The following is a 23,165-nucleotide window of genomic DNA, read 5'->3' as shown; positions in this document are numbered from 1 at the left end:
TACAGGAGTGTAGGTTGTGTGTGACAGGGCTGAAAGTGTTGTTCTTCAAGAGCAGGGATTCTCTCAGTGGGAGCACAGTAACCAGCCACAATAGGTCATCCTGAACAGCTGTGTTTATGGACTTTAGGAAACATGTAGAAGATAGGAGGGCAGGGAGTGGTAGGGGTGAGGAGGAGGTAGATTCTGGCTAGTGATTCTGGGATGGGTCTAAGGATTTGAGGAGAGACTGGAGGTCCTGCTGGATATCTGGTACAGGGTCACTGTGGCAGGGTTTGTAGGTGGGGAACTCTGAGATCTTGTGAAGTCCTTCCATGACGTAATCCTAGCAGTTCAAAACAACAGTGGTGGAGCCTTTGTCAGTAAGCAGGATTGTAAGGTCAGGATCAGTTTTTAGGTGGTGGATTGCAGTTCTTTCTGTGGATTTAAGGTTACCTTGCATGTTGTGGGATTTGGGGAATGATAGTGAAGCAAGATCCGAGGGTAAGAAATTCTGGAAAGTTAATGGGGGGGGGGGGGGATTTTTGGGGTTAGTGGATCATGTTTGAATGGGAAGAGTGAACTGAGTCAGGCAGAGGTGTTAACAATGGTCTTTGGTTGAATCTGAATGGTGAGTTTGTGGCAAAAAAGTATTTCCACTGTAGGGACTGGGAGAAGGAGAGAAGCTCTTTAACAAGTCCAGCACAATTAAATTTGGGAATGGGGCAAAAGACAAGGCCTTCGCAAAGAGCTAAAACTTCTGTGGGATTAAGGTTTTTGGAAGAAAGGTTCATGACTGTGTTTTGGTTGTCCTTCTGTTCTGGTCATGGGAGTGGAGTAAATGTAGTAGGTCTGTGATGCAGGGTTTGTCAGCTATGAGGGGATGTGGGAGAGGTTTGGAGGCTGTTGTAGAGGTGGTAGATAGTAGTAATCCAAGGCAGGAGTAGGAAGTGAACAGGTTAGAGAGATCTTTTGGAGGTGGCATTCTGCATGTTGCTCTAGTTCCTGGAGGCCAAGAGATTCAGTGTGTGAGATAGGATCCAGGAATTTAGGACTGCACAACAGGAGAATTTTATGGCTGGAGAGGAAGTATTGCAAGGAGGTTTGGGCCTGATTTACATGGTTTGGTAGACTATGTTGTTGAAGGTTAAGGACTGGTATAATCAGAACAGATGGAAGTCATTGTGGAAGGAGGGGTTGTAGCCAGAGATGGGCAATTTGATGCTAAGGCTGTTTGGGGGTATTCCATGAGCCAAGCAACAATGGAGGAGCAGTACGTGGGATTGGGTTCTGGTCAGGAATAAGGAAACTTTTCTGTATTGGCACAGGTGGAAGGAGCAAGGATCCATGCTGTAGGATAATAACGTGTAAAAATATGTAACTAACATAGAAATAGATGCAAAAAAGTTGGTAGAAATATGCCAAAATGCTTAGGAAAAATTACAAAAAGGACAAAGTAGATGAAGTATGGGGAAACAAGAAAATACTTGGTGGAGTAGGCCAAAAGTGAAAAGCAAAAACCAACTGAAATCAATGTGAAAAGACAATGAGATCAAAGGTAAAAACAAATAAAAAGATTATAATGTGTGTGTGGGGGGGGGGGGGGGGGGTTATGTACGAAGAAGAGGGGCAGCAGATGTGACAAGATCAGGTGAGGTTACTATGTGCAAACTGGAATAAGAGAGAAGTAAGAAAGGTAGGTGGGGAGTAGTTGGTAGGATGAGGTACAAGTTTGTGTGGCACAGGAAGTTTTGGAAAATAACATGCAAAAATATGCAAGAGTGATGCAGGAAGAGTGATCCATTTGAAGATCTAGGATTAATGATATTGGTGGGAATAACCTTGGACATGAGGTGCTGCATTAATAGTCAGCACAATCTTATAGCTATGCATTGTGTGCAGAAGAGACAGTTGATACAATATGGAAGAGTATGCAGTGCGGTTTGGAAGGTGACATATGAAACACAGGAAAGAAAAGGATGGAACATGAGTATGGTAATGCATTAGACAATAATAACAAAGGAAAACAGCACTGGGTTATGGGATGGAAGAAAGGCCATTAGGAAAAATCAGACAATGGAAATCCACGATGGAATAATGACAATACTATGAGAAGGATAGATTGCTACTCACCATATAGTGGAGATGTTTAGTCACAGACAGAACAGAAGACTGCTAAACAAGTAAGCTTTCAGCCAGAAGGCCTTCTCTGGCTCCAGAGGCCAGACTGCAAGCAACAGCGCATTATGGGAGAAGCAGTGTAGTTGTTGGAGCTATGGAGGCGGTTGGGGCAGAGAGGGTGAGGGATGGCAAGATAGGGTGTGGGGTAGTAGAACGCTGCTTGTGGGTCATACTTCCTGACTGTATGCAACTGCTCTACCGTTTCCCCACCTCATACCTGTGTGCTCCATATCTGGGGCAAGCATAGTATAGCATCACAAACCATCAAATCAGTGTATGAGTCCTGGTGGGCCTCAGTAAGAAACTGGCAATGATAGCTAAGCCTATGAAGTTCCACTGCCCGAGCTCTGTATGACCATTGCAGCCACTTTTGACAGTCCCAGCAATGACATGAGTACAGTTCCAATGATAATTAAAGGGCAGCTGACACATTTCATCAAAAGAGAGATGTAGGTTCCTGAAGAGGAGCTAGCCAAACAATAGCTGATAAACACGAGGAGAAATCCATGAGAAAAAGAAAGCTTCACAGAAGTTGGAGTCAGTGACAACAAAAACTTTAAAATGATGCCAAAGGCAGTTTTCATATGCATCCCAGTCTTCTGCAGAATTATCATATGAAGAAAATGGTGGGGGCCGGATCAACGACAGTTGAACCTCCCATGTCAACGAGGCAAGATGAATATGTTAAGCAAATTTAGAAGGGTGGGAGTAGCAGTAGTTATTTGGAGATGAAGAGGCTTGCACAGGATAGAGTATCATGGAGAGCTGCATGAAACCAGTCCTTGGACTGAAGACCACAACAACAACAACAACAACATGTCCACAGTGATAGGTCTTCATTTTTGCTGGACTATTTTTGCAGTTTCTGGAGAACCCTTATTTAAGTAATCACTTTGCTGGTAATAATAATCAGAGATGTCAAATTCTAGGTTACTCTTGTCAATACTGCCTTCTTCACATTTGCTTATTATTGCATAGTCTATCCTTCTGGTGGTTGAATCTGAAGTTACCACATTTGCAAGATAATATGAATTTAATATGCATGATAATTTTAAATTACTGATATTCTAAGAATTTACATCAATATTTAAATCACACAGTATTGTGAGGTCACTGGGTCGAATGGGGCCAATTATCTTACCGAAGCTGCTGAAGAGTTTATTCCACTCTCTTATTTGTTGAGTGGCAGACACACTCCACTGTATGTTTCATTGTGTTGTTGATGAAGTCTTCATACTGTATCACAATGCAAGCTAATTCAAGTGAGCGTGCTCTGCAATACTGCTCAAAAAACAACTGTGTTTTTCCTTCTCTAGTACCATATCTGATGCTGACTACAGCTACTACTTACTAGGAATAGCCATATAATTTAAAGTATCTTGTTTCATTCTGTATTAAGCCATGCTCTATATTTTCCAGAAAATGTGGATTCTATTTATCCATGAAAAATGCAGCGAGTGCAAAATATCTTCAAGTATTGTATGTTTAAATGCATCACATGGCATTGCCATTTCTGTACATTTTTCCAGTGTTTGTTACAGTACAAAGACTTATTTTAATGGAGTACATAAGATGTTTAAGTCTTGTTATTGTAATTTTCTGAGTTAGAACTGCTGGAATGTTTACTTCCCCTTAAAAAAATCATTATTTTCATCATTGTTCCAAGTCCTGGGATAAGTCACTACGTTTTCATCATATAACATGTTAAATTCTAAAGACATGTCAACTTTGTCTGTCAGAGATATGACTTGCTCAATACCTCACTGCATATTTCATTTTGTGTTAACTCTATCTGAAATCTTACAACAAAGAAATGTGTTTCACAGTCTGTTGATGAGCAAACCATGAGTTGTTTGAAATCATTCCTCTAGTGTATAATATATATATTTCATTTTTAATTTTCCTGCATACAATTTTAACAAATTTACTTCCCTTTTCTACTTTCTTAGTCTCACGGTACCAGTTATGTAGGTCATGATGATGGGGTACACAAAAATGATCAGACTTGTATTTCTGAATGGATGCAGCCTCCTTTTAAGAGAAAATACAAAATCTTTTGCGTTGTACTTTGCTACATCATCTGCCCCCTCCAGGAAAACAGAAAAATTGTCACTGTTTAACCATGACACTTTTTGTGACTGACAGCTGTTGCAGCCTTGAAATTTTGGTCTTTTTACCATGATATTAATCTCGTGTATACACATACCTCATATTTCAGAAGCTATTCCTCATCCTTGGTTATCAGTGTAAATGTCAATTTTACGTGTATTTTTTACTGGAAGAACACAGTTGACAGGTCTTTTGTTGATTATTTTTCTGCGGTAAAATACTCTCCAGTCTTGTCTTATTTGCACCACAGTCATAGCTTACAGTATTGATGAAACATTGCCAGAACCGATAGTAATACACATCTGAAGACTTTCAGTTTCATCTGTCCCACATGTTGGGGTGACAGAATCCACTTACCGCAGGAACTGCATATGATATGTGTACATACAATAATGGAGCAGATGAGACACACTTAAACTACAAAGTCTGTCACTTCCTCAACTCCCTGAGAGCACTTAGAACATTCAGTGCATGTAACCAATGGACAAGTCAGTCCAGCTGTTCCAGGATTCCCTGTCTTGCCTGCAGCATCTATGGGAGGAGATGAAATTTCAGTGGGTCTCAAGGGTCTTCAAAACTCAGTTCCAGAAAGAGGTTGTTCTAGTTGCCAAGGAGGCCTGCACAGTATGTACAGTGCCAAACCGTAGAATCACCTAACATACAATGATCTTGCAATGGGGGACAGCTTGCTGAGGTCAGTGAAGTAAACCACATGACTGCTATGTAGTTGCCTCCCCCCACAGTTCACAATGGGAGTCCTTCAAAGTTGCATATGGATTATTCATAGCTGCGTGCTGCAGGAATTGCTTCTCTGGTGAAATCTCCACCAGTGTGCAGTGCTTTTGTTTTGTAGTTATTGGTATGTCACATTTTAGAAGGGTGCAATGATTTTTCAGATAAGAGTACAGTCCATAATTTGAATGGGGACTTGCACTCTACTTTCATTAACCCTCGAGCCAGCGCACCATTTTTCATAACATGAGCAGGCATGCAGGATACTTTGTACACATGTAAAGAATAGCTGTCTTTATGTTACCAACATAAACATGTATGAGCAGAATTACAGTTTAGTCTCAATTTGATTAAACACTGATAAAATATACGTACATTATATGATCTAAATCACTGTTTAATTAAACAATAATAAAATAAATGTTCATTATGCCACTCTGTTGCCGTATACAAGTGTTACTCCACATGAATGAACCACTCGAAGCATTAAACAACACAGTTGCATCAGATCTCAGTCAACCACTTATTTGATTGCTAATTATCTTGTAGACAACTCTCTCGTTGTGGGATTTTTCTGCTAGCTCAGAATTTGGGTCATTTACTTGTGCGGATGATAAATTTTTTCTCATTTAGCCCACTCGTTTATTTTATAGTACTGCAGCTTGCTTGGGTGGATGACACCACAACTTATCACTGTGTTAGTTGAAGCAATAAAGAAGGAATAGGTATGGGCTTGCAAATCTAAATTAACTGTGGAACTGTACAGGACAATGTTATTCATGGTTGATACACCTTATACATATGTGCACCTTCCGTGGGTTAACTGCACACAAAATGCCTAACAGCTAGAAAAATTTTGCCCATTGTGCTGAAATTTGTATAGTGTGTTGGGAAGGAGGACCCACCACAGTCATCAGGCTGATGTTCACAATCTAACCCTTTACATTTTGTGTCATCAGATTTCTTTTATGGACTTTCATGCTAATTTGTTTTTGTATTTTGTCTAGCTTGTTTTTTACCTCTCTTGCAAAAAATTTTAAATTGGCATTACTGTCTCTTAACTTAACCGAATTGCTACTGAGTATGGTGCCATTCACCTGTAACTACTACACTGTTATCCACCATCATCTCTTTCAACAACTGGCTGAGTCCACTGGGATCTTAAGAATTTCATATATTGATTTCACAGTCAGTGAAATACACACATTCAACAGTATAAATAGTTTTGTATATATGTAAATAAAATGTGTGTTTTTTTAAAGTTTTAGGAAGTTCATGCATATTTCACAGCAATTATTCTTTAGAGCATTTGTTAATACTGTAATTATATTTGGTGTGGGATTCTTTTATCAGATTGACTACAGAACGCTTGGGAAAAATTATTTTGTTTTGTATTTGCATCATTAATTGTTCAGGTTTTAATAGCCTGCAGAAGACTGCTTTACTGAAGAGTTACAGCATGATGTTAAATTAACTGTGTCTATTTCTCTTGGCAGCGATCACTAGTAACTGCTACAAAAACTCGGAAAAAACAGCAAACTGAACTGATAAAAATGGCACTCCAAGCACAGGAGGATAAGAAACGTATTGAACGAGAAAATTTTCTTATAACCACCATCCCAATTACTGTTCAGGCTGCTTATGAACCTAGTCTTTACCATGCTGTCGGGGATGACCATGATGAAGGTAAGTATATCATGATGCTTTCATGTATTTTCAGTCTCATAAACTTAAGTTGTGTAATTTGTGTCTTCTTCTATCATATAAAGTCTGTTGTGGATTATATACTTTGGGTTTTGTTTTATGTATTGAGTAACAGAATTCACTGTAAAGAACATATAGAATGTTATGAGGATGACTGAGACTGAAACATCATTTTGAAGCATAGTAGTCAACAAGAAGAATTTGAGTAATACATTTTTTATGAATAAAATAAACAAAAATGAGGAAAGGTAACCACTCACCTGTAGCTGGTGGATGGGACATGTAGGAATACTTGACATCTCAGAGACTTAACTAGCTACTTTATTTCTAATTAGACTTTAACTTTTGCACACGAAACTAAATCTTCAGCAAAAACATTTAAATTTAATAGTGAGGAAATATTGAAAATTTACATTTGCCTGCTACAAATGAGTGTGCTGGATGAAATGCCAAGAGATACTCGCCAGTGATACTAATAGACAGTGTCTCCTCTGCAGGAAGTACAGATTCTGTTCAGGCCAGTATTTAGTACTCCTGATGCCCCTGGGTAAAAAGTATCTCTGCTCCCCCCCTCCCCTCCAGACTTGAATTACAAATATTTATTAAAGTTTGATTACAATTTAGTCCCAGGTTTTACTAGTTTCAGTCCAAAAAAATGGTTCAGCACTGAATGCAAAATGTTCCTCAACTACGATGGCCATTCCATTTTCACTTTTTTTTTTTTTTAGGCTAAATGTTGCTTCCTGGTCTTCTACAATTTCAGTTGGTGAGAGTATTTTTCTATAACTGAATTCTTTGAGGATTTTTATAAAAACATAATGATGCTGAACTTTCTTCAATGCTTCTTCTTCTCTTTTTTCTTTTGCCAGTGATTGATACTGGGCCCCACTTACTCACTTTTTGCTAGTCGTTTTCTTCAGTGATTATCAAAATCTTGCAAAGCAGTATCCATTTATGACGGTAGAAAACATATTAGAAGGCACTTGCCATTTGATTTAACAAACTGAAGTAAAATGTATTCCGTCATCCATGTGAAAATCGTAAAATTGCATCTGCTACTCTCTGCTGTTACAGGCACATGCCCAATGTAAAAATGTTAGAAAAGATGCGGTGACAAGTTAATTCATCATTAGTTTCATAGAAAATAATTCTGCTTATTAACCACAAACAGAGAGTTACAAAATGTGTTCTTTTGTTTATAAACAGGAAAAAAATGTGTGTGAATATCTTTTGTTAAGAGTTTATTAACAAAGGTAATGAAACCACTCTGGTGTGGTCATATCTTAATACCACATGAACCACGCTGTTATAGATTTATCAATTGAAAAATGAAATTCATAAGATTGCTCTCTCATATGTTATAAAAAGAATGATTAACATCAGTATATGAAACTATTTCTTACTTTTGCTGATAGTAGCAAGTATAAATGACATTATGTAACACAATTCTGCATCTGCTTCAACTGATATTCCCCAGTGAGTGGCAAATTTTAGGAATTTGTTTGAAGCTGATGATTTTCGTACAATTTCCCACAAATATTGTCAACCCCTAAAACCTGTCACCCTGGTCTGTTGCCCAGTTTGCCCCCCCCCCCCCCCCCCTCTCCAGTACAGCTCTGATTCTATTGCTGCTCATCCATTTCGCAGTGACTGATGTGTCAGTTGTAGCTCTATAGGCCCTGTACAGAGGAGACAGAGACCAAGGAGAACAGCACTTTCAGTAGTTCTTTTAGCTTAAGCAACTCCCCATCCAGTCCAGGCAATTGTAGCTGTATGGTCCCTGATGTATTAGTGAAAGTCTCAAAAAGAAATCGGCCCCATAGATGATAAGATTAAAATCCTAGTGATCAGCTGCAGAAGCTTTTGAAATGAAGTTTGAATTTGAAGCAGTGCAAAAAAGCAACTCAGTACAGAGAGCTGTCTACAAGTAGAAAAAGGAAGCATCGATATTTTTGGTGAAAAATCTGAGTGTATATTGAAAGAATGCACTAATGGAAAACATAGATGATGTATTTGTCTGTGTAGACAAGAGACTCAAATCCACTGTGTTAGAAATTGAAGGTACATCTGATATTGTTTGGGCAAGACTTCATGTCAGGTGTTGGCAAACTTGTAACTGAATCTTTCTATTGACCACCAGACGTAGCCCTAGATGTAACTGAAAACATAAGAGAAAACCTCAGTTCTGTAGTGCAAATGTTCCTCAATCATATTGCTATCATTGGAGACAATGTTAGTTATCCAGAAATTGAGAAAATTACTTTTTTCTAAGTGATGAGCATTACAAGACACATTGTGAAAAATATTTACTATCAGCAATGAAAAGACAGTTGTAGCAACAGTAATTACTTAACTACAAATGATTGTACAGGCCATATATGCAGCACAAATAATTACAGTTGTTGAGTGTAAAGTCTACTCTGAGGTGATGAGATTAACACAGTATAGGAAATCATAGTGAGCACATCAAATAAGGCAGAAGACAAATGACAAAAAGAATACATTTCTAATTATGATATTAAGTGTAGCATTTGTGATTATATGTTAAATAGTAATTTGCTAAACGTCAAATGAACATTAATTTGTATATGTTCTTCGCTGAGATTCTTTGAAGAATGTAGTATAGCATGTCATTTGATCCTTAGTCTGCTTAAAATATTACTATTTCACTGTAAGTTTTATCAGTAGAAAGAATTTTATTCAATGATTGTGACTGAAGATATTTTCTTCTATTTTTTATGACAGGAGGAGATGAAGAGCAAGCTGAGAACCAGCAGAGGAATGCAACCCATCACATCCATTCTGCACATTCACTATTTCCATCATGTCTTTGTTCAGCTGTCATTCAAATTATAAACCTTCTTGATGATGCAGCTGTTTCACCAGATGGTAATGCAGTGTATGAGGTTGCTTACCAGGTATGATTGGAATAATCTCAGGGGTTGACATACTACGCATACTATTTATGAAATTCTTAGTTATGCTCCAACATCTACCTCTGTACCCACATCTGTACTCTTTGAATGACCATGAAGTGTGTAATGTTTCTTCCCATTGTACTCATGTAGCTAACATGGGAGAAATTACTACTTATGCAGCTCTGTACAAAATGTTATTTACCTAATTTTATCTGCGTTCCTCTACATGACAGATACATAGGTGTCTGAAGAATATTTTTAGTTGCTACCTTGAAAACTGTTCTTGAAGTTTTCTTAGCAGGATCTCACAAGATGCCCAAGTTCTTTTTTTAAGCTTCAGCTATTAAGGGCTTCCAATCTTTCTTTTGCACCCTCTCACGAATCAGTCAAGTCCTTTACCATTCATACCATCTCTCTTTGTGTACATTGTATGTTTGATGTTCACTGTTAGTTCAACTAAGTACAAGTCCAACACATTTGAAAAGTATTTAATTATGTGCAGTACAGGTGTTTTGCATTCAATTTCTTTTGTAAACAGACTTTAGTATCCCAGTTTCCTACCTACATCTGAGCCTGTGTGGTGTTCCACATCATATCTCTACACACCATTTCTTTCAAATGTTTTTATGACATTACTTGTTGTAGTTGTTGTAGTCATGATTCATTAATCAGGTTTTTGAAGGGTACCACACTTTTATGCTTCATAAAGTTTACAACTTAGCATTTCCCATATTAGGAACTAGTTGGCCGTTTTTACACTAGGTTGATTTTTGTCAAGTTGTAACTGGGCGGTAACACAATTTTTACCAGATAGAATTTCCTCTTAGACATCTGCATCATCTTCAAAAAAATTCTGATGACATGAGTGATACTATCCTGTAATTCAGCAATGTGTAACATGAACAGTGCCCTCCATTGATATTACTTTTCAGTCCAGTAGAAAATCTGGTTAGATACCCCATAGGCATGTGAGCTCATCAACAGCTTTCTGATGAGCAAACCTTTTGCATGTTTAGTATGGTCCTAGCAACCTTAAATAGTGATTGGGCAAGCAAAAAACCTACAATAATTCTGTCTCGACTACATCTAAGGGTCAGATGTTTCCTGCTGCCTTTTGGTCCAAATTATTAAGCTTTGATGTGGCTTAGCATACTAGTCAGTGAAATTTTATAGAATCAAGCACATGTTCCCAAATATATTAAATCAGAGGTATTAACAAATGATATGGAGTATATTATCCCAAAGAATAGTGAGGTAACCTAATGTGTTAGTTTATATTCTGTAGTGTCACAGGCTATTTTGTAAGAAATAACATGTCTCACTCAAAGTTTAAGTTGGAAGAATTTATAATTTGTAAGTCAGAGAAAAAGACCAGACAGCCCACTGTGTGGTAAATGTGAGAAATTCTGTGCAGAGACAGAGTAATCCATGGATGCCATATGTCTGGAAAGGATTCAGCGTTAAAACATTGCTACCTGTTGTGATGTGGAGATACTTGCCCCGTGCTGGTTCCCCACCAGAGATGATCTCAGCCCATGGAATGGCACTGCAAATAACAATGGGTGACTGGCTTCTTCTCTGTGCAGAGATATCAAATGGTTTTAATTTGCTGTCTGTCACAAAGAGAACATTGTCTGCTCTGGCAACTGTAATACTAATCTGGTGTTCTGCAAGATGTTAAGGTGAAATGTTTTTATGATATTGAACAGTATATAAGATAAACTGACATCTGAATATGTTGATTTGGTGGCAGTTGAAGATGAGACTTTTTTACAGCTTCACACATAACTTCCAGGTGAAGAAAAGTGATTGGTTCTGGTCCACTACTGTACCTGATGACCAGATTATTTAAGGAAATCATGAGTATTCAGAACACCAGGCAAAACAGTGTATGCACTTGCACATATTACATACGTAAGTACATGCATCAATCAATCCGCCGTGACACCGTATTTGGTGCCCTCGAAAGATTCTGCTAAGAAGTTGGGTTGGTTGCCATTGACAATGGACATCAACAACATTGCACAGTCCAAAAATGTTTTTCTACTGCAGTACTATTTATTAGTAGTCAGAAAATAGCAAAAGACTCTGATTTATGGTGAATTATCAATCAAATATAAAGAAGGGTGAAGATGATGCTTTATGAAACACAAATGACTGACAACAATGAAGTGGGAGAAGCTGACCAAGCAGCTTGCTGCCTACTAGCAGCCATCCATGCTTTGATTTCTTATCAGTAAATCTATGTTACAAGACTGCGAGACTTTGCTCCACAATGCCAATGCTAGACAATCCAATGCTGTCACAGTTGAGCTGTTAAAGTGCCAGACAAGTTTCATTAGTAAATAGTTTCATAGTAAATAGTATTAAATCCAGTTTATTTGTATGCGATAGTGACATTGTGAGTATGAGTGTCTATGTTTAAGCAAAAACATAATTCTTAAGAGAATACTGTGTATGTGGTCTTATGTGGCAGTAGAATGGCATTGGAATACCAGGAAAGCTATTTGATTTCCTGTGTTTGATTTAACAAATTAGTTAAAAAATGAGTTAAAAGATGATTTAAACCAAAAAATAAAAGAAAGTAGATGATAAGCAAATAGGTTGAGCAAAAAAAGTGATGACTCCAAACAAAATTTCCTGCTAACAAAGGAAATCTAAAGACCAGTTTAAAAAGTTGGAAAAAAATTTGGATGCCTATATCAGAAAATTGAGGCAAGAGAAAGTAGGAACAAACAATAGAATTTTTGACTTACAAAAGTCATTAGATTGGTATAAATAAGAAGACAAAGAGAAAAATGAGAAACAATGTATTTAGTAAGGAACAAGGTACAAGAACAGTTTCTAGAATTTAATTACACATTCGTACAAATGAGTGAGAACAATGAACATTGATCCTGGAATGTGCATGACCAGGTAAAAGACTCACAAAAATGGCTAGAGATTTTAGGGATTGGTGAGAAACTGGTTTGAAGGAAATTGGCAGACTGTGTAAAGCATTCTTCTATGACAGATGTACTTCATGGGGTCAATTTATTTCCAGATTTCAAACAATTTTAAAATAACTACCACACCTTTCAACAGGGTTTCCATTTACCATCTGTTAAAGTTTTACATAAACCTTTTGCAGGAGAACCTTGGTTACAGTTGTTTTGTTTGTTTACCAGTACAGTAATAAAGCCAAATATTCAAGAAGTGGTGGAAGACAATTTATTTAAGCAAGTAAATATTAAAGTGGACAGTTTTAACCAGACACTATTATACATGACTTCTCTGTGAATAATTCAGTATTAGTGAAAGATCATCCACAGAGTTTGGGATTAAAAAATGAAACTAGTAAAGTTTTCCCAACTTATGTTGGTCCTCATAAAATAACTGGAATGTCATACAATAAGGCAGTGTTCCTCATGGAACCTGTGATCCTGTGTACCATAAAAATGATTAAGGAATTCACTGAAACCTCAGACAAACCATGGTCTTAAATGGTGTAGGCATTGTGATGTATGCAAGGCACACATGTTAATCGATGCAGCACTTCTTCTTTTCCTTTTTTCTTGCACTGATTTTTCATTCTCTTACTACTGTACCATCTGTAAATCACTGCACTTATTCTGTCCTATATTGTTACTTAAAATACATTAATGAACATATATAAAACACGTATATACAGAATAACACCAAAACATGAATACATACACACCCATGCATTTCAAGGTAGTCATACATTTCTAAATAGACTTGGACTAGATACTTCAATTAATCAATTTATAGAGCAGACAGAAACAAGAAGAGCATCAAACGAAAAGTTTCGAACACTAATGACTCTCAGAATTTATAGCACATGTAACATAATTTCAACAGAATGAGGTCCCGAGTTTTAGTCTTGGTCTGGCACACTATTTTAATCCATCAGGAAGTTTCATAATTTCAACACTTTGCAATGTTTTCAAAGTTCCATTAGAAATTGTTAAAGATCAAAATAACACTGGCAATGATATCAGTCCTACTGTTCACTTCCTTAATACTTCAATATCCCTATTCAGTCAACTATAATCACACTAACTCTGTACTACCACTATCCTGAACCACTTTATCAAATGTGGCATGTCTACTACCCAGTGTTACCAACAAAACACCTTCATTCTTCCAATGATAACAATCTAAAGCCCATCTTCACTCCACAAATGACAGTGAGAAAAAGACAAGAAGGCTCCTGTGCTTGCTTGCTCCAAGAGGTTGATCACATGACCGACTACTACATTCAAGTCTGTTTCTTTCCATGCCCCACCTTATCGAAAATAAACCTTACATTCCTTTGTATACATTATGAAAATTCTGTAGACATGTTCTGAAATCTACATTATTGTATCTTATCCCACAAATAACTGTCTGTGCATTATCCTTTTAATTTATCACTTTACTGTTGTGCAGCATGTCTTTATTCCAGTCATTGTAGTGGCATGTAAGTATGATAATGATCATATTGTGTTTTAGGGTTCCATCAATCCCAAACGTGTCCTTATATTTTCTTCAGCTTGATTGTAGGCAGTTTTCGGTATTTTAGTTCTTTTAATGTAACACATTCAGTTGCCAGACCAGCTTATTGTTCACCACCTTGATCACCCATCACATTAGCCTTGGACCTTCCGCAGTACATGTTCTGTCTGAGGACAAGCCAGTCCGTGACTACTTCTCTCTCACTACAGCTCCATCCAACACTCCTGATTCACTCGATATGGCCAATACACAGCAACAGACTGGGTGTCCACTGCTTGGCTCTCTAGAGGGCTCAACAGATTGGCCAGTCCACTCGTTTTGTCACAGGCATATATTTTCTTTAATTTAACGGCATTGATGCGGTTTTTTTTTTTTTTTTTTTTTTTTTTAATTGACATAGGTTTTTTAAAAGTCTAGAAATGCTAGAAAGCCTGATTTCCTCTATCTGTGGCACTGAGTATATCAGGTGTGAAAAGAGCAGTTTGCTTGTCTGATATTTTCAGAACCCATGCTGGTTTTCATGGAAAGGAGAACTTCCCATTGCTCAAAGATTTTACAGTTAATTATAATCAAGTTCAGAGCTAATTAACTCTCGAATTCTGTATAGAACTTGAGAGAGTGTCTGTTGAGCCTTATGGTCTTATTAAGCTGTATTCTAACACCTAAGTCTCCCTTCCAGCTCTTGTCTCATCTACAAGTGTCTGTACAATGACAGATGTGACCAGAATTTCTTGATGTTTTTAGACACCTCCAGTGGTAATATTTTTAAAGGCTTCACTTTGGTGAATGTGTTTCAAATTATGTCTACCTATTTGCAAATATATGTTTTGTTTTGTACTTGTTATGCAGTAGGTACAATTTCTTATGAAGCTTCCTGAGATTGTCTGTTGCTGAGAAAATGGTGTTTTGTGGAAGAATATGTATGAAAAACGACTGTATCTTTGAGGGGCAGACGTACAAACAGATCAGGGGCATGACCATGGGAACCAGGCTGGTTGCTTCCTGTGCCAACTGTTTATGGGTCACTTAGAGGGGGCCTTCCTAGGATCCATGAGCCTTCAGTCTTGTATTTGTTTCAGATACGTTGATGACTTCTCCGCCAAATGGATTCATGGTGAGGCTGAATTGTTAAAATTCTTGGAATCTCTAAATACATTCTTCCAGTTAAATTTCACATCGTCCTATTCTGAATTATTGTCGTAGTCTGAATACCATGCCACTTTAATTGATGTTGAACTCACTCTCAGTGATGATCAGCCTGACACTTCTGTTCTCAATAAATCTACTGAAAAACAACAGTATTTATATTTTGATAGTTGCCAACCTTTCTATGCCAAATGTTCCATCCCATACAGCTTGGCATTTGAGAGAAATGTATTTGTTGAGATGCAGACACTTTACAGCAATACACCACCATTGTCACCTGAGCCTTCACTGGACATAATTACTCCAACTCCAACAGCCTAGTTCAAAAGCAGATTTCCCAGGGCATCACATCCAATCCTGTTTCTGCTGACCCATCTAAAAACAATATAGTACACATGTTGTTACTCATTATTATCCTGATATTGAATGTATTAATCAACTACTTTGAAAACACTCTGACTTTTTGAAATTTTGCCCTGAAATGAGGCCAATTCTGTCTGACGTTTTTCCCACCACACCTAGAATAACTTTTAGTCAGCCTCCCAATCTCTGCAATATCCTTGTCAGACCCTATGCTCCTTCAGCAGCCATTTCCCTATCCTGAGGCTCCTATCCCTGTGACTATCCACACCATAAGACTTGCAGTAAGCACCCTCTGACTACCATGTATACCAGCCTTGTAACTGGCAACACATATACTATTAAAGTGAGTGTCATCTGTGAAACAACACATGTCCATGAACCAGATGTTATGTAAATGCTATTTGGCTTCTTAGATTGGCAAGACTACCACTAAGTTATCAGTTAGAATGAATGGGCATAAGCAAAGGTTGTATACCGGCAATTCACTATATCCTGCTGCACAGCATGCTCTACAACATGACAGTCATAACCTCAGCACCTGTTTCATCACACATACCATCTTGATTCTTCATCCAGACACCAGTTTCTCAAAGCTCCGCAGGTCAGAATGAGTGTTATAATATGTCCTTGGTTCTTGCCACTCACATGGCCTCAAATTACGAGGCTAAGTCAATTATTATCTGCAATTTAGTTATATTTTTGTTTATTTTGGTAGTACTGTCATTGTATGTTGATGATGCATGCTTTGTTTATTTGTTGTTATATATTTGCAATTTTCAAGCTGCTAGGTTAGTTTCATTATTGGTGCCATGCTGTTAATCATGGCTGCTCCGCTGTCTATTTGCACCAAAGAGCAATGTTCAGTGATCCATTTTTTTTTTTGTGGTCGGTAGGCGTATCGGGCTGAAATTTATCAAAGACTTTCAGTATAGTATGGGAACAGTGTTTTACCACAACGGAGTGTCTTTTCCTGGCTTGCAGCTCAACTGAGAACCTTCTTTTATGAGGGCATCAGGAAGCTTGTACAATGATGGACCAAGTGCATTGAAATGCAAGGAGACTATGCTGAAAAATGATGTTCTTGTAAGTTTCCTATTGATTACAATAAAGTTTTATAACTACTTTGCAGATAATAATTGACTTACCCTCGCACATTAATATCTTTACTCTCTGCATTTCTTTCTTCACCCTAAATTTTCAGTCTCTCATCCTGGCCAGTAAGTCTCCCTTGAGGTGGGCTCTGAGTGACTTTTCTGAACTCCTCCCATATCCTGAACCTCACCAGTCCCCCCCCCCCCCCCCCCCCCCGCCCCTCCTTCCCCTTCAACGCTTCTTGGAGTACAAAGTGTCAGTGGCTCTGTAAGCTTGCAAATTTCTATACTTTTATAGGTGTGTTCTTATGCTGCTACTAGGTGAGTAGATTTTTTATCTATTCAAATACATTAAATCAATATGGTACGTATTTGCGATGCCTGATGGCACTGCATTTAGGCTGCTAGATGCTTACCTCACTGCCCTTAGGCTTAGACGAAACGACATGGAATGGATGACCAGAGCACTTCCCTGCTGCAGCTCGCTGGTACTCTTCTTCTGCACGTGAGATGTTCCATTATCAGGGCAGATGTTAGAAAGTGCAGTGCAACCCAGATGGCACAGTACAACACTTGCTCATGGGGAGGCCGCATCCTCAGCTGGGGTACATATTCATTGAAAAGTGAATGCCTCAACTATATAAACCATCCTAAATATTAAAATATGCATCCGTTGAAACTAATTCTGGCCATTTAGGAGTTTATTTAGTCCCTTCCATTTTGTTATATAAATATCCAGTTCTTCTAAAAGTCTAACGATTTACTATTTTTTAAGTTATGTAATATTTTTAGTTTTAGTTCAGTGCTACCAATATTGTATTACTCCTTTTGCAATTGTAAGCCTAATGCCGTTTTATCGGTGGAGTAGATGTGCTCTCTAAAACTAAAGTCATAGGATATATTTGTCTGGTTGATATAGCTGTCTGTACATTTCATTTATTTCTTTTCTTTATATGTTTTTTGATTTTGTTGTGCATGGTGTTCACAATGTATGTGTGGGTCATATTCATTTGCAGAGGTCTATATTTCTTTCTGCGTTCCTGCTTGATATAGTGAAGTCGTTTCATTCTACATGTAATGGAGTAAAAGTACATATGTTTCTGATGTAGAGGATGATAGGATTTACTTTATGCTCTACTGTGAATTTGACATGTTCCACACCCAGGAGGATCCCCATTTTTGTGGGTCTGTGGAATGAATAATTAATCTAATCTAATCTAATCTGATCTTGAAATGCATGCTGCTCAGTTTTTTGACCAAGTTCTCTATTTGTGTTTTGTCCACTGAGTCATCAATGTACCTTTTGAAAATTACTATGTTGGTAACTATGTCTGGATTTGCCTTGAAAAAAGCTTATCTGGCTGATTAATAAAGATATCTGCAATGGTTCACACTAAGCTGTTTCCCATAGCAAGGCAATTGCTTTCCCTGTAACATTTATTATTGAACATAAAGTTGTTATATGACAGAACAAAAATTAATATTTATATCTGTTCTACTACTTCAGCCTGGCCTAGATGTTTGTTATGCACCAGATTTATTTTAATAAATTGTAAGACTTTGTCAAGAGGTATATTTGTATATTAGTTCTTGTTATCTCTTATTGCAAGAGTAGCACCATCTGGTATATCAATGTCTCTTATTTTTTGGGGAAAAGTGACATTGTTTTTAATATTATAAGATACTTTATAAATAAAATTCACTTTCAATATTTCATTCAGCTCTCTATTTATTTGGGATGTAGGACAGTCTATATTGTTCACTACCAACCTTCTTTATTTAGTTTAATCTGTGCTCTCAAAACAGGTACCTCTTGTCTTTACCTGAAGATAGAAAATTCAGATTATCTATCTTATCCCCCATGAACCATGGACCTTGCCGTTGGTGGGGAGGCTTGCGTGCCTCAGCGATACAGATGGCTGTACCATAGGTGCAAACACAACGGAGGGGCATCTCTTGAAGAGGCCAGACAAATGTGTGGTTCCTGAAGAGGGGCAGCAGCCTTTTCAGTAGTTGCAGGGGCAGCAGTCTGGATGATTGACTGATCTGGCCTTGTAACACTAAACAAAACGGCCTTGCTGTGCTGATACTGCAAACAGCTGAAAGCAAGGGGAAACTACAGCCATAATTTTTCCCGAGGGCATGCAGCTTTACTGTATGGTTAAATGATGATAATGTCCTCTTGGGTAATATATTCCAGAGGCAAAATAATCCCCCATTCGGATCTCCGGGTGGGGACTACTCAAGAGGACGTTGATATCAGGAGAAAGAAAACTGGAGTTCTATGGATCGGTGTGTGGAATGTCAGATCCCTTAATCGGGCAGGTAGGTTAGAAAATTTAAAAAGGGAAATGGATAGGTTAAAGTTAGATATAATGGGAATTAGTGAAGTATGTTGGCAGGAGGAACAAGACTTGTGGTCAGGTGAATACAGGATTATAAATACAAAATCAAACAGGGGTAATGCAGGAGTAGGTTTAATAATCAATAAAAAAAAATACAAGTGCGGGTAAGCTACTACAAACAGCATAGTGAACACATTATTGTGGCCAAGATAGACACAAAGCCCACGCCTGCTACCATAGTACAAGTTTATGTGCCAACTAGCTCTGCAGATGATGAAGAAATTGATGAAATGTATGATGAGATAAAAGAAATTATTCAGGTAGTGAAGGGAGATGAAAATTTAATAGTCATGGGTGACTGGAATTCGAGAGTAGGAAAAGGGAGCGAAGGAAACATAGTAGATGAATATGGATTGGGGGTAAGAAATGAAAGAGGAAGCCATCTGGTAGAATTTTGCACAGAGCATAACTTAATCATAGCTAACACTTGGTTCAAGAATCATAAAAGAAGGTTGTATACATGGAAGAATCCTGAAGAAGGTATCAGATAGATTATGTAATGGTAAGACAGAAATTTAGGAACCAGGTTTTAAACTGTAAGACATTTCCAGTGGCAGATGTGGACTCTGACCACAATCTATTGATTGTGAACTGTAGATTAAAACTGAAGAAACTGCAAAAAGGTGGGAATTTAAGGAGATGGGACCTGGATAAACTGACTAAACCAGAGGTTGTACAGAGTTTCAGGGAGAGCATAAGGGAATGATTGACAGGAATGAGGGAAAGAAATACAGTAGAAGAAGAATGGGTAGCTTTGAGGGATGGAATAGTGAAGGCGGCAGAGGATCAAGTAGGTAAAAAGACAAGGGCTAGTAGAAATCCTTGGGTAACAGAAGAAATATTGAATTTAATTGATGAAAGGAGAAAATATAAAAATGCAGTAAATGAAGCAGGCAAAAAGGAATACGAACGTCTCAAAAATGAGATCGTCAGGAAGTGCAAAATGGCTAAGCAGGGATGGCTAGAGGACAAATGTAAGGATGTAGAGGCTTATCTCACTAGCGGTAAGATAGATACTGCCTACAGGAAAATTAAAGAGACCTTTGGAGAAAAGAGAACCGCTTGTATAAATATTAAGAGCTCAGATGGCAACCCAGTTCTAAGCAAAGAAGGGAAAGCAGAGAGGTGGAAGGAGTATATAGAGAGTCTATACAAGGGTGATGTACTTGAGGACAATATTATGTAAATGGAAGAGGTTGTAGATGAAGATGAAATGGGAGATACGATACTACGTGAAGAGTTTGACAGAGCCCTGAAAGACCTGAGTCGAAACGAGGCCCCGAGAGTAGACAACATTCCATTAGAACTACTGATGGCCTTGGGAGAGTCAGTCCTGACAAAACTCTACCATCTGGTGAGCAAGATGTATGAGACCCGGCAAAATACCCTCAGACTTCAAGAAGAATATAATAATTCCAATCCCATAGAGAGCAGATGTTGACAGATGTGAAAATTACTGAACTATCAGTTTGATAAGTCACAGCTGCAAAATACTAACGCGAATTCTTTACAGACGAATGGAAAAACTGGTAGTAGCCAACCTCGGGGAAGATCAGTTTGGATTCCGTAGAAATATTGGAACACGTGAGGCAATACTGACTCTACAACTTATCTTAGAAGAAAGATTAAGGAAAGGCAAACCTATGTTTCTAGCATTTGTAGACTTAGAGAAAGCTTTTGACAATGTTGACTGGAATACTCTCTTTCAAATTCTAAAGGTGGCAGGGGTAAAATACAGGGATCAAAAGGCTATTTACAATTTGTACAGAAACCAGATGGCAGTTATAAGAGCCGGTGGGGGAGGGGGGAGGGGGGGCATGAAAGGGAAGCAGCGGTTGGGAAGGGAGTGAGACAGGGTTGTAGCCTCTCCCCCATTTTATTCAATCTGTATGTTGAGCAAGCAGTAAAATAAACAAAAGAAAAATTCAGAGTAGGTATTAAAATCCATGGAGAAGAAATAAAAACTTTGAGTTTCGCCAATGACATTGTAATTCTGTCAGAGGCAGCAAAGGACTTGGAAGAGCAGTTGAACGGAATGGACAGTGTCCTGAAAGGAGGATGTAAGATGAACATCAACAAAAGCAAAACGAGGATAATGAAATGTAGTCGAATTACGTCAGGTGATGCTGAGGGAATTAGATTAGGAAATGAGACACTTAAGAAGTAAAGGAGCTTTGCTATTTGGGGAGCAAAATAAATGATGATGGTCAAAGTTGAGAGGATATAAGATGTAGACTGTTAATGGTAAGGAAAACATTTCTGAAGAAGAGAAATTTGTTAACATCGAGTATAGATTTAAGTGTCAGGAAGTCGTTTTTGAAAGTATTTGTATGGAGTGTAGCCATGTATGGAAGTGAAACATGGACGATAAACAGTTTGGACAAGAAGAGAATAAAAGCTTTCGAAATGTGGTGCTACAGAAGAATGCTGAAGATTAGATGGATAGATCACATAACTAATGAGGAGGCATTGAATAGCATTGGGGAGAAGAGGAGTTTGTGGCACAACTTGACAAGAAGAGGAGACCACTTGGTAGGACATGTTCTGAGGCATCAATGGATCACAAATTTAGCATTGGAGGGCAGTGTGGAGGGTAAAAATCGTAGAGGGAGACCAAGAGATGAATACACTAGGCAGATTCAGAAGGATGTAGGTTGCAGTAAGTACTGGGAGATGAAGAAGCTTGCACAGGATAGAGTTGCATGGAGAGCTGCATCAAACCAGTCTCAGGACTGAAGACAACAACAACATCTTATTGTTTACTTCTTTCTGAAATGTCTGTGTCAGGTTCATTTTAACATCTTCACTGTTATTCTTCCTGAATAATTTTTCAGCCATTTGAATTTAATCATTTCTTGAAATAATGCAGCTGTAATCCCCTTCTCCCCCACAATAACGAGCACATTCTCGTTATGTATCTAATTATTTAATTTTTGAATAATATTATCATTTTTTACTTCTTTTTGTGTAAAATTCTATGGGCATTCTAGGAAATTTTTGATTTTGAGAACATAATTAACTGTTCACATCACTTTTCTACTTCGCCATGCATTTGAACCTCACCTGTCATATTTTTGACTCTAACTCTGTCCACATCCAGTTAACATAAGCTGCAAAATGTAACACTGTACACCAACATGCTGTACACAATATTATTATCTAATTAACAGGTCAAACACATCTAATCTCCCCCAGGAAGTCAACAACAAATGACTTCAAAATACAGGTCAAAGATATTAATCACACACTTACCAGCATATTCAGTCCAAACAAGGAAATATATCTTTAAGGCATTGTGTGAGTATTTTAGAGTTGGAGAGAACTGAAGCAAGCCTGATACAGAAGAAGGAGGCTTAGTGTTTAGTATTCTGCGGGTGATTGATGGTTTATTTCCATAGTTCTGAATCAATATTTAACATTTTAATTCAAATCAAAATATGACTGTACTTCTGTTCCCCCTAGCCATATTGGCAGTCACACTTCAGACAATCCATAGTGTCACTTGCTCCACAGAAGCAAAAAGTCCATAATTCAGTCACGCAATAAACAAAAATCAAACATAAATGGAATATGTGGTTGATAAACAAGTGACATGTCCATATAACTCATAGTATCTGTTTTTTTAAGTGTAATATTTTAAGTGCTTATTAACTACAGATTCTTGTTTACAGGTTATTTGGAATTGCTTGGTGGAAGACAGTGCTTTGTTTTTACGATATGTTCTTGAGCGCCTTACAAGAGATAAACAGGATCTCATGTTCAAGATACTAAGGCATTTGATACGATTTGTACCACGATTACCTCAGCAAGCAGCCTTTGCTTTGTACAACTACATAATTGGTTATGTGATGTTCTATGTGAGGTCACCACATGAGGAAGGACCACACCTTATTGGCACAGCTCTTTCTATTCTTTGGATGGTAAAAAATAAATCTTTCGCATTGTGGAATCATACATTCCATCTCATTTTGATGTAAACAATGTAAGCCATGTTTGTGTTAACATTACATTCAGACTGTGTTGTATAATGGTTTTGACAGTTA

General features: G+C 37.8%; 1 protein-coding gene across 1 annotated transcript in view; it reads left to right on the top strand.

The window, feature by feature from the left end:
* Positions 1–23,165, top strand: part of LOC126416075 (protein unc-80 homolog) — a 1,008,688-nt gene that overhangs the window by 628,356 nt on the left and 357,167 nt on the right. Inside the window, exons 39-41 of the mRNA XM_050083557.1 lie at positions 6,495–6,684; positions 9,448–9,620; positions 22,794–23,042. Of these exons, the coding sequence (XP_049939514.1) occupies positions 6,495–6,684; positions 9,448–9,620; positions 22,794–23,042 (612 nt within the window). The remainder of the gene's footprint in view (positions 1–6,494; positions 6,685–9,447; positions 9,621–22,793; positions 23,043–23,165) is intronic.

This window comes from Schistocerca serialis, chromosome 8, assembly GCF_023864345.2.
Source record: "Schistocerca serialis cubense isolate TAMUIC-IGC-003099 chromosome 8, iqSchSeri2.2, whole genome shotgun sequence".
NCBI classification, from domain to species: domain Eukaryota; kingdom Metazoa; phylum Arthropoda; class Insecta; order Orthoptera; family Acrididae; genus Schistocerca; species Schistocerca serialis.
The sequence above is the reverse complement of the archived record's forward strand: the minus strand, read 5'-3'. Positions and strand labels throughout refer to the sequence as shown.